The following is an 11,274-nucleotide window of genomic DNA, read 5'->3' as shown; positions in this document are numbered from 1 at the left end:
AGAGTGTGAAATTGGCTGTGGTTTTGCCAGCTTTCCCAAGCAAATCTGTATGCACAAAGTCAGGGAGATGGTTAGAACATCTCTCACTTGATGAGGTGAATTTCAAACACATTACTTTGATGTTGATGGTCTTAATGTGCCCGGGTTTTAAAAATGAATGGTAGATTTCAAGTATCAGCTTGATTTGTGCTTACTGTTAACAATTCAAAGCAAATATTTTTATATACCCTCAAAAGCTGCATTTCCAGTTGCCAACAATTAGTAACTGCTTGTGAATAGCAGTGAGCTGACACCTTGAGAAGAGGTTATAAAGGTAGAAAACTCATTCTATAAACAGCAATATTACAGAAATGTGTTAGTCTGAGTTCTAAAGAAGTTACTTTTGTAGGGAATGAGTATTGCTGTCATGGCTTTCAGTTCCTATACATTTCTGAAGTTCTCGATTGCTAATAAAGCAGCAATTGTCTAATGATCAGCAAAGCTTTGGCTCTCTGTGCTTCACCTGAGAGGCTGTCTCTTAGCACTGGCTAATGAAACAGCCTTAGGAACTGCTGAGGCATTCCACAGCACCATGGAACATAACTTGATGAAGTGGAGAGGAGATGCACTTCTATTTGCTCCTTTGATAAAGCAGATGCTCTTGCTCTTGGTCCATTAGCTCCCTGTTAGCTCCTTTGGAAAGCTCCCTCGCTTTATGTGCAGCTCCATCTCAGCATTGATCTTTGTAGCAGCAATGTAGCTACCTGGAAAAAGGCAGTATTTATTCCTCAGTGCAGGCTGCAAACTGGTGAAATCATGGTTCTTTTTGTATCCTGCTAGTTCTCTGCTGCTGCACAGGATGAAAGATCCCCGAGCTCTCCCAGTGGGTTGGCAGCAGATGCTCCTCATCTGGAGCTGTTTCCATTTTCTTTTCTTCCCTGAAGCACCAACTTTCACAAGAATAACCTTTTGAGCAGTATGTGGCTGCTTCATCAAATACAGTTTTGTGATGTATTTACTCAGTATACTCAAAATGTCAGGACATGTATGTTGATTTTTGTCCCATTCATGCGTGCTGAATAAACACCAGTGCAGTAGGCAGACTGCTGGGTTGTGGCTGCCAGCCACGGCTCTGACTGTCTGCTTTGTTAGCCTGAATGGATTACAAAAGGTGAGAATTCTTTGTTTCTCTTGTTCTTTCCAGGGGACATGAGTTTTGGGTGGATTTGAATGTTATGAAATTGTATGAAACTGTTGAGTTTGACCAAATGCGGCGGCTCTCCACACCTTCCTGCCCCAGCTCCAGCTCCAGCTACTACACAGTCTGGAAATACTTCTGCAGGGACCACTTTGGCTGGAGAGAATACTCTGAGGTATTGAATGTGTTCCAGAATCCTGCTTTGGGGTTGCAATGCAAAATCCCATGTACAATATATGCTGTAAACTAGATCTACATCTTGAGACTGTTTCCTCTTCAGACATTCAGGGGAGTTAATTATAGTTATTGTTGAGGAAGATAATCAAGAAGGTCAGTGCTGAACTGAAAAAGCAGTAAAAGGAGAACTTTGCTCTGATGCACCTTGGATTACCCCTGGAAACATCAGAGAGACAGAGGCTGACTGAATTGTCAAATTGGAGAGCAAACTAGCCCGTGTCAGTACCAAGAAAGTCCTTTCTAATCCCTAGGAACCTGGCTTTAAGGCGGCTTTCTGTAGCCTTCTTACTGCCACTGCCACTCAGCTTTGCAGTTGGAATTCATGTCCCTGTCCCCAGAGGTTCCTCAGCACAGGCTGTGGGTCACTGCTCCAGCCCAGCTCATGGGCCCACAGCAGCCAGCCCTGCTCCTCCTTTCCTCAATGTCTCTGTTAAATCTGCTCACCCGTGGTTTATGCACAGCCATTGTTGCCCTTTGGTCTTTTAACAGCCACAGTTTTTCCTTGTCAGCTCTTTAACCCAAACACAGAAGTCACATCCACTGTCAAATAGCATTGTGCTGGACCAAACCCAACCCAGAGTACTTCCCTCAAGTAAGCTCTCCAGAAAGCCTTGGAAATACCTGTGGGAGTTAAGAGCTCCTTTTGGCTGACCAGACTATATATAATAGTATAATATATATATATATATATATAATAATGACTTTATATAATGCTTTGAATAAATCCTCATCAGTGTCTTACAATGTTGGTGGTACCAGAAGTACCTCCACCAGTGTGAAATAGGTCACATGCATCTTTCTCATGTGTCACACTGACTTTGTAGGTGTGGTTGGAAGCCTGAGGCAGGGCACTGAGTACAGTTTGGGCCTTTGCAAATGGAAAAAAAAATAAATATGCAGGAACTGGAGAGAGTCTGGAAGAAAGCACCACAAATAACAAGAAGCTGAGGGTGTTTCACCTGCAAGGGAAAGTTAAAAGAACTGTGTTTCTCTGACATAGAAAAGGAAACAAAATTGTAGGAGTATATTAATATATAAAATATTGTTCTACAGCAGGGTTCTGCTTTGAACATTCAGCGAGCAGAGACAAAAAGTGGCAAGGGAGTTTTAGTTAGGTTTTAGTTAGCTCTTGGGAACAGCATTTGATGTGGAACAATTTGACAGCAGTGCCAGCAGTTCTGCAGGAGAGCTGCAGGTCCTGCCTTGGTGGCAGCTCTTACAGGTCATGGAACGTCCTCAGGGGCTACGTGTACTAGTGCCTCAGAGCAGGGGACAGGGAGGAGAGGGCAGGGAGTACAAAGAGGTCTCTGACAGGAGTGCTAATATTTGAACATGTAATTCATCACGTGCTATGTTTTTGTTGTCTCCCCTTTCTTGGAGCAGCCAGTGGTGAGGCTGATAGAAGAAGCCAGCTGCCGGGGGCTGACGGAGGTGCGGTTTGTTACCTGGCATAATCAGTATATCTTGAACATCAAAGATGGATTCCAGCAAAACGCATGTTTCAGAAGAGAAATCAAGAGGAGGCCCCTCCTGCGCTCCTGCGTGGTGCTGATGCCCTTCCTACAGTAGGTATCCCAGCCAAAGGGAAGCCTTTGCCCTCCCTGTTGGTCTGCCCATTGTGGTCCTTGAGAGGTGGCGAGGAAATGGGCACCACTGGGTAGAAAAATCAGAAGAAAGTATAAAAAATCTGTGTGATAGTGGCAGCTCTTGCCTGTCATTTTTCAAGATGAACGTTACCTAAGGAACTCCTTTTCTGGAAGGCTCTGGGTGATCTGAAAGGTTATCCTGTGCCTCCTGGACCTCAGAGCATCGGAGCGCAGAGGTACTTTGGGTCTGCCAAAGTGTTGTCCAGCTTTCAGCATCTCACCAGCTGTAGTGATTGCCAGGCTATCAGCTCGAGCTCCCACAAACAGGACCATCCCAACCCACCCGATAATTCCCAAGCCCAGGGACAACACGCCTTGCTTGTGCTGTCACCTCAGCTGGGGGGGACACGCTTGCCCGGCAAAGGCAGCGTGAGGGAAGTGTTGCTCTCTGGTCAGTTTTGATGACAACCCATAAAGATGCCATTTCTGTGATCTCAGCAGCACAGCTGGAAATAGCCCTGTCAGAGCTGAGTACTTGGGAACACAGTGTCCTGTTAGCAGAGGGGAGGAGGTCATCAGCCTGCCGGGCAGCTGGGGTGCTGGGCCACCCCGAGCGCCGCTGGTCAGAGCCCCAGGGCACCCGGTGCCAGAAGCAGAAAGGTTCACAGGAAGGAAACCCTGAATCATTAGAGAGGTGCTGGCAGGATGTGGGTAAAAAGAGCAAGCCTGGACTTTGTGGTTACAGCCATTCTGGTTCTCATCTTCCTGAAAAACAAGGATTTCAGGTGTTCTCCTGCAGTTTTGCTACCAGTGGCTACAGTCTGCACCTGTGAGTTGGAGATAGGCTAAAATTAAGCTGTAACTAAAATTAACTGTAACTGTTCATGCCAGCTACCAAATCTGTAAACTAAGCTCTGAAATTTCAGTTGTTCTGCAGTAAACCAAATTCTTACTTTCTTTGCCTAAAGCCCTTGTAATTCTTACTTAAAAACCTACCCATTTTTAGCAGGGAACAAGGGAGTATTTTAAATATTTACAGGAGCTCTGCTTCAGAAGGCAGTATTTGCCTCCACCTACCACCCAATGCTGAGATTTCTTTATTTCCCTCCCCTCCCACCTGCTCATAAAATTCTTACACAATTGGGAAAGAATTCTTGAATAGAAACTGTGGCAAGTGGGTGACAAATGCTGACTTTCTAATGGCTTCCCTTGCATCATAAATGCTTACAAATCATTTATACTGGTCAGCAGAAGTGAGCAAAGTACCCCAGAAGTTTGCAGCATTTTTTTTTTGGTGTGTTTTATGTCTTACTCTTTAATTCATAACTTCCTGTTTATTTGTGCTTGGTCTTCTAGTCCAAGTCAAGTGTGAGTGAATGAGGTTCTACAATAATATTTTTTACCCATTGACTTTAGGAGGACAAAAATAATGATAAATGCTCACTGCAGACTGCTGTTTTAGTAATAATTCTTAGATAAATCCATCTTCTGGGTTTTCTGTTGAACTATTCAACAGTGAGAAGACTGTTGAGTCAAATCCATGCAAATAAAATGGGGTCTCTTTTTAGCTTTGAACAGCAGGTGAAAGCCACATGAACACTTCTTAGAAGAGCATGTCTGCTCTGAGATGTGAGTGCTGGTGCAGCTTCTGGCTCTCTGATCCAAAGCAAATCTGTCCCACTAAAAATAGACTTTTCCCCCCAACTTTTTTTCTAGACCTGAGCAGTTCAACCTGCAAACACAAAAGGACATTGACTTACTTTGTGGTCACACAAAAAAATCACACAGGGTTCTTTCAGGCTCATGTATCACTAGCATGAAAGACTAGTGATAATTATATTAACATATAAGAGAAATAAAGTCTTCTGGGAGCTCCTCACCCACTTGCATTCCTTGCTGCTCACTCCTGGAGTCAGCAGCAGCTTTGCTGTGAAAATACTTTGGTAAATTCTAACCATACCAATAATTTGGTAAATACAAAAATACTGATCTGGTGAAATTCTGAGATAGTTCCATGTAGAGTTGCCAGTGCAGGGGGGCAGGACCTGCAGGGCAGAGCCTGAACCTGCTCAGGGTATTTTCACTGACGTAAGAGGGAGAACTCCACTCAGGCAGGATTATTCTCTTGAGTGTGGCTTGCTTGCTCAGATTATGAGCAAGTGAACGTAAGCCACCAGTGCAACACTTCTTTGTCTAAATTTAGCACCTCCAGCAGTGTAAAAAAACTCCACGGAGGTGCAGGTATTGATGAAGTCTTGCCCTGCCACGGTTGGTGTCCTTAGCTGGATTTTGCTGGCTGTTCTTTTCCAGGCACTGGTGCTGTTTTCCTGCCAGGGCCATTCCAGGCAGAAGCTCCTCTCCTTCACCCCTTCCCCACTCAGCTGCTTTTCCACCAGGAAGGGCTGGGCTGTCCCAGGAAAATAAGCAACTGCAAATGCAAATCTACATCTGGGCAAATGTCAGAGCTTTCCTCAGCAGGGTGCTGGGTGGGACTGAGAGCCCAGCATCTCCTCCTCTGCCAAATGCAGGGACATATCAGAAGGTTTTGCCTATGAAATGTTATTAGCTGAGTTATTCATTAGTCCTGCTGGACAAGAAAGTGGATGTGCCTACTCCTGTATTCTAAGGAAATAAGGTCAAATGTCACCACATTGCTTGTTCTCTGTTAAGCTCACTAAGAGGTTACAGTGACACACCAGACTAGTGTATTGGGTGGCCTTCTGCCTGTCTGTAGTTTATAACCCCAGCCCAGAGTGTGAGCAATGACAACAGCAGGGTTTTAGACACCACTGAGCAGAGAAGCTCCTGACGTGGAGCAGCATCCCTGGAAGTCCAACCGTTACCAGTTTGCAGGGAGGGAGGAGCCACTGCAGAGCACCTGGCGGGATCCTCTTCCACAGGGGTTAGAGATACACCAGTGTTCTGGAGCTCAAGAGGGGCAATTGCTTAAAATCTGTTGATGAGGAGATAAAAGTGACTGGCAGCTCTTCAGTGTGTGAGTGTTCAAGCACAACCTTTCTCTCCTTCCCCCACCAGGACCTTGGGTGGCAACTCGCCCGCGCCCTCCCCCTCGGCTGAGCCGGCTTCCGCACGTGTCTTATCTCCTGCTGCTCTTACCTCCCCAAACTTCTATCCTGAGACCTGGATTAGTATGGATCCATCTCAGGACTTCATCCAAGTGCCTGTTCTGAAGGAAGATAAAAGCTATAGAACCATTTACAACCTGTTCCACAAGACTGTGCCAGAGACCAAATACAGGATCTTGAAAATTCTCCGAGTGCAGAATCAGTTTCTTTGGGAGAAATACAAAAGGTAAGGGGGTGCAGGTACCAGTCCTTTACCCTAGGGGAAAAATACCTTACAATATTTAATTTGGGCTGCAAAATAAACACTGACCATTAAGTAGAAGGCAGAAACTCCAGATTTTCTGAAGAAAAGGAGCCTCTTCAGTTGAAGAACTTTATCTGAAAAATATCTTAGCCCTGGTGGGTCCCTGTAAGAGGTTTAATCAGCACAATCTGCTGATTACTTCTGTAAAAATGCATCTTCACAGAAACTTCAGATAGGATATCTAGCTGAAAAATCTCCAAGCCAGATGAGGAGGCATTGGATCATCTCTGTATGGAAAGCAGCCCTCAGTGCCTCAGTGCCCCCAGCAAGGTGACCCAGGGCCCTGCAGGGACGAGCTGCTCTGTCAAGTCAGTCCCACTCAAACCAAAGGTGCTGTGTCTGAAGTTTCCTCCCACTGACCACTTCACTACCCAGGGGAATTGGGTTTGTGGATCCTCTCTCCCTTCTCAAGAAATGCCAAATCTTGGGAGAGCTTGAGGGGTGGGCTGTGTGAGCAGAGACTGACTTTCTCACCATATTCATGCTGGTCTAGACCATCTCCACCCACCCTGTCCCACTAATTCCTCTCCATGGTCTCTTCTGAGGCTGGAGTGGGATTCTGGTTTTGCACAGCCCTTGTTTTTGCTCCGAGGAAGATTTCCTTCCTCATCCAAGGTGAAACACAAAGGTAAGCAGGGCACTTCTCCAGCTGCTTTGCCTTTGCTGCTGTGTAGGTGAGGGAGCTCTGCTGCCAGCAGGATCAGCTCAGGACCTTTCAAAAACACCTCATTCACACAAAAGCTTTGTTTGCAAGCAGAAGTCCCACTTCACTGTCTGTGCAGAAATGTTGTCATCTCTGCTCTTACAGCTCTGCTGTTCCAGAGGGCAACCCCTGGTATTTAAGAGCTGTAGCGAAACCTCCTTTTCCCTTGCAGACCTGCAGTGAATGCTCATCTTCACTTTCCATTTTCTCTTCCAGGAAAAAGGAATATATGTCCAAAAAAATGTCTGGGCTTGACAGGATAATGAACGAGAGGCATTTGTTCCACGGCACCTCCCAGGACGTGGTGGATGGAATCTGCAAGCACAACTTCGACCCCCGGGTCTGCGGGAAACACGCCACCATGTTTGGACAGGGCAGTTACTTTGCCAGAAAAGCAAGTTATTCCCATAACTTTTCCAAAAGGTCACCCAGGGGAGTTCATTACATGTTCCTGGCGAAGGTCCTGACGGGCCGGTACACGGTGGGGAACCACACCATGAGGAGACCCCCCCCTGTCAACCCCGGCAGCATCACCAGCGACCTCTACGACTCCTGTGTGGACAATTACTTCGAGCCTCAGATTTTTGTCATTTTCAATGATGATCAGAGTTACCCCTATTTCATCCTCCAGTACGAAGAGGTCAGCAACACCGTCTCCATTTGAAAGCTCCTGCTGCTGAATCACTCCTTTGAATGAACTCTCTGGCACTGCTAGCAGGTTTTTTTTTGGGGGAAAAATAGAAGTGGACACTGCAGAACTGATGAAATTACTTGCTTGAAAGGAACTAAATCTCCAACTATAGGAAAGAAGATCTGAAGTGACCAATTGTGCACTTGCTGTTTGATTATGTCTGTGCAAATTGTACATATTTTTCCATTGTTTATAGTTGAAAATCCGTGCCTTTTGTTATAAAACACTGTTTATTTATGGCAGTAAATATTCATGTTTAAAAACGTGTGTGCGTGTGTCATTTCAGTTGTGTTCTGTGTGTGTCAGAAGGGCTAGAAAGTGGAAACCTTCAGGATGGCCATTCCTAAGTAATCAGAACCAGGTGATTTTCACCCCAAGTGCATTAAAGAAGAGATTCTCCCAGCCACCTATTTCTGTTAGTATTTTTCAGAAGAGTTTACAAAGATCCTGCTCCTACTTGGGATTATTAAACAGGCCGATGCAAACAACACAACAGTAAATAACAAGTAACCCCATTCCAACCCCCAGCACAGCCTCCTGGAGTCACCTCTGAAGGCCCTGGCTCAGCAGAGCCCACACCTCATGCTCAGGAGGCATTGGAACACTCCAACTAAGTCACTAGAGGTTTGTCACAGGCACCCCTGGGGCCCTGCTGCCCTGCCACAGTGCTGCAGAACTGCAGTGCCATGGCAGCTCCTGGCCAAGCAAGATCAACCACGATCCCTTCCAGCAGGTCCCCTCAAGCTGCCAGGGCCAGCTGGAACCCAGGTGCCCTGTCCTCCTTAGGGTCTTCACCAAGAGTTGGGTATCTCCTTAGAAAAGCTGCACTGGCTTTACTAGCAGCAGGGTGGCCTGGCAGTGCTGGCCTGATGACCAGGGTGGTGGGGTGGCCCTGGTGCCCCTGCCAGCCCCTGGAGCAGCTGGGGAGTCTCTGGGATGGGGAGGGACCTTCAGCCTTGGTGCTCTGCAGCTCAGCAGCAAACCTTCTTCAGCTGAGCCTGAAGCTTTGGGATAGATAACCTGCTGGGTGTTCTGTGTGTGTCAGAAGGGCTAGAAAGTGGAAACCTTCAGGATGGCCATTCCTAAGTAATCAGAACCAGGTGATTTTCACCCCAAGTGCATTAAAGAAGAGATTCTCCCAGCCACCTATTTCTGTTAGTATTTTTCAGAAGAGTTTACAAAGATCCTGCTCCTACTTGGGATTATTAAACAGGCCGATGCAAACAACACAACAGTAAATAACAAGTAACCCCATTCCAACCCCCAGCACAGCCTCCTGGAGTCACCTCTGAAGGCCCTGGCTCAGCAGAGCCCACACCTCATGCTCAGGAGGCATTGGAACACTCCAACTAAGTCACTAGAGGTTTGTCACAGGCACCCCTGGGGCCCTGCTGCCCTGCCACAGTGCTGCAGAACTGCAGTGCCATGGCAGCTCCTGGCCAAGCAAGATCAACCACGATCCCTTTCAGCAGGTCCCCTCAAGCTGCCAGGGCCAGGTGGAACCCAGGTGCCCTGTCCTCCTTAGGGTCTTCACCAAGAGTTGGGTATCTCCTTAGAAAAGCTGCACTGGCTTTACTAGCAGCAGGGTGGCCTGGCAGTGCTGGCCTGATGACCAGGGTGGTGGGGTGGCCTTGGTGCCCCTGCCAGCCCCTGGAGCAGCTGGGGAGTCTCTGGGATGGGGAGGGACCTTCAGCCTTGGTGCTCTGCAGCTCAGCAGCAAACCTTCAGCTGAGCCTGAAGCTTTGGGATAACCTGCTGGGTCTCCACTTCCTGAAGCCTAATACAGGTGTTTTGCCATGGCAGGGAATGATTTACTCCACCCACCTGCACTCCTGCTTGGTGCTGTCCTACCCAGTCCTTCCTCATCACCTGTGGTAGATCAAACCAGCTGGTAGGTGGGAAGAGGAGGAAGATCCAAGCAGCTGCTTCCAGTTCACTCTCAATCCCTCCTGAGGCTCCAGGCAGCACAGGGGAGAGCTTAAATTTGAGGGAGTTTGCCTTGGAGGAGGAGATGGTGGGATGGGAGTGACTGGGTGTGATGCACAGCACAGAGGAGCTGGTCTTGGCTGTGGAGATGACTTTAGAAAGGTAAGGTGGTTTGTGGAGGAAGGGGTGGTGATGAAGCTGAGGTTGTCTCCTTTTTAAAACCTGCTAAATCTTCTGCCTGGGCTTCCCTATATGGGAGGTGTCCCTGCCCAAGGCAGGAGGTGGGACTGGATGAGATTTACAGTGCCTCACAACACACAACCACTCAATGATAGGATTCCATGATGTGACTTCAGAAATGAGATTCAATACTTAAGATGCTTAATTACTTAAGAGACAGAAGACTGTGGATAAGGGTGGATATTCCCACAGCTTTTGTGCTTGGTAGTTCCCTCAACGAAGGGTTCTGGCCAGTTGGAGACTGAGGTGGGCAGGGTCAGTGCAGGAGGTGGTGGGAGTGCTGCAGAGGGGGGGAAACCTCTGCCTTTCCCAGCCCTGGAAAGGTCACCCTGGGAGCCCAGCTGGTCACAGGGATGTGCTGGTGGGCACCCAGCAAGGTGAGGGCTGGTAATCTTCTGGGGCCCACCCAGAGCTCCCCTGGAGCTCGTGGAGGATCCCACTTGGGTTCCAGCCCCAGCACTGGGCAGGAATGAGGGTGCTGCGTGGGTGCCAGGGCTGGGCAGGAGGAACAGAGTGTGCCCCTCAGCAGGGAGGGCTGGTAACTGCCTCCCACGGTACCAGCCAGTGTCCTGCCCTGTGCTGCTGGTGTCACCTGCCAGGAATCTGGGGATGAGAGTAGGTGAGAATGAGGGCTGGTGATAGAGATCTCACTTCGTCACTGCTGAAATGGTAGGTGGTGACACATGCTCTGGGCAAAGCTTTGTCATCATGAGAAGACAGTCCTGCTGGGGTGGGGGTGGCAGGGAGGGTTGTGTGTGCCAAGAGAGACCTTCTGGGCTGTGCTCGTGTTCCCAGAGCCGTGGGAAACCAGCACAGGCTGCACCTCCAGGGCTCTGCTCACCTGCACTTGTCGATGGGGACCCTGCCAGGGCCACCCTCCCAGCTCTGGGGGCAGCAGCTCCAGCACCGACCTGGGTGATGGTGAAAGATGGGCTGGTGTCTGAGCTGGAGGGTGTTGTCAGCATGGAACAGGCTGTTCTGGACAGCAGCAAAAAGCCCTCTCTGACTGGGAGCAGGAACAGTGTGTGCTGACTGGGAAGCCGGGCAGAAGGTCAGGAGGCTGCTCCTCAAGGAGATGTCCAAGTGCCAGCTGCCCCAGGGGTTGGGTGGGAGCAGCCAGACCATTGTCATTCCTGCCCACCCTTTCTTGAGAGAGGCTGGGGCTTGGCTGGGCTGCAGAACAGCCAGGCAGGGACCTCAGCTGCGCTTCTGCTTCGGCCTCCCATCTTGTACCAGTGTTGTTCAGGCCTGTCAAGCTTCTAGATTTCTTCAGAGGATAATAATCTTGGGGTGGGAGATGCTCCCTGTCCCCTCCTTACCCCTG

The 11,274-nt window shown here is 48.5% G+C and overlaps 1 protein-coding gene across 1 annotated transcript in view; it reads left to right on the top strand.

The window, feature by feature from the left end:
- The window catches only part of TIPARP (TCDD-inducible poly(ADP-ribose) polymerase), a 24,571-nt gene extending 16,525 nt beyond the window's left edge, over window positions 1-8,046 (top strand). The window contains exons 2-5 of the mRNA XM_009995713.1: window positions 1,184-1,352; window positions 2,798-2,979; window positions 6,037-6,312; window positions 7,310-8,046. Coding sequence (XP_009994015.1) covers window positions 1,184-1,352; window positions 2,798-2,979; window positions 6,037-6,312; window positions 7,310-7,757 — 1,075 coding nt within the window. The 3' untranslated portion in view covers window positions 7,758-8,046. The remainder of the gene's footprint in view (window positions 1-1,183; window positions 1,353-2,797; window positions 2,980-6,036; window positions 6,313-7,309) is intronic.
- The last annotated feature ends 3,228 nt before the right edge of the window (window positions 8,047-11,274 follow it).

Source organism: Chaetura pelagica, unplaced genomic scaffold, assembly GCF_000747805.2.
Source record: "Chaetura pelagica isolate M959 unplaced genomic scaffold, ChaPel_1.0 scaffold394, whole genome shotgun sequence".
Lineage (NCBI taxonomy): Eukaryota > Metazoa > Chordata > Aves > Apodiformes > Apodidae > Chaetura > Chaetura pelagica.
This window is presented reverse-complemented; position numbering and strand designations above follow the sequence as displayed.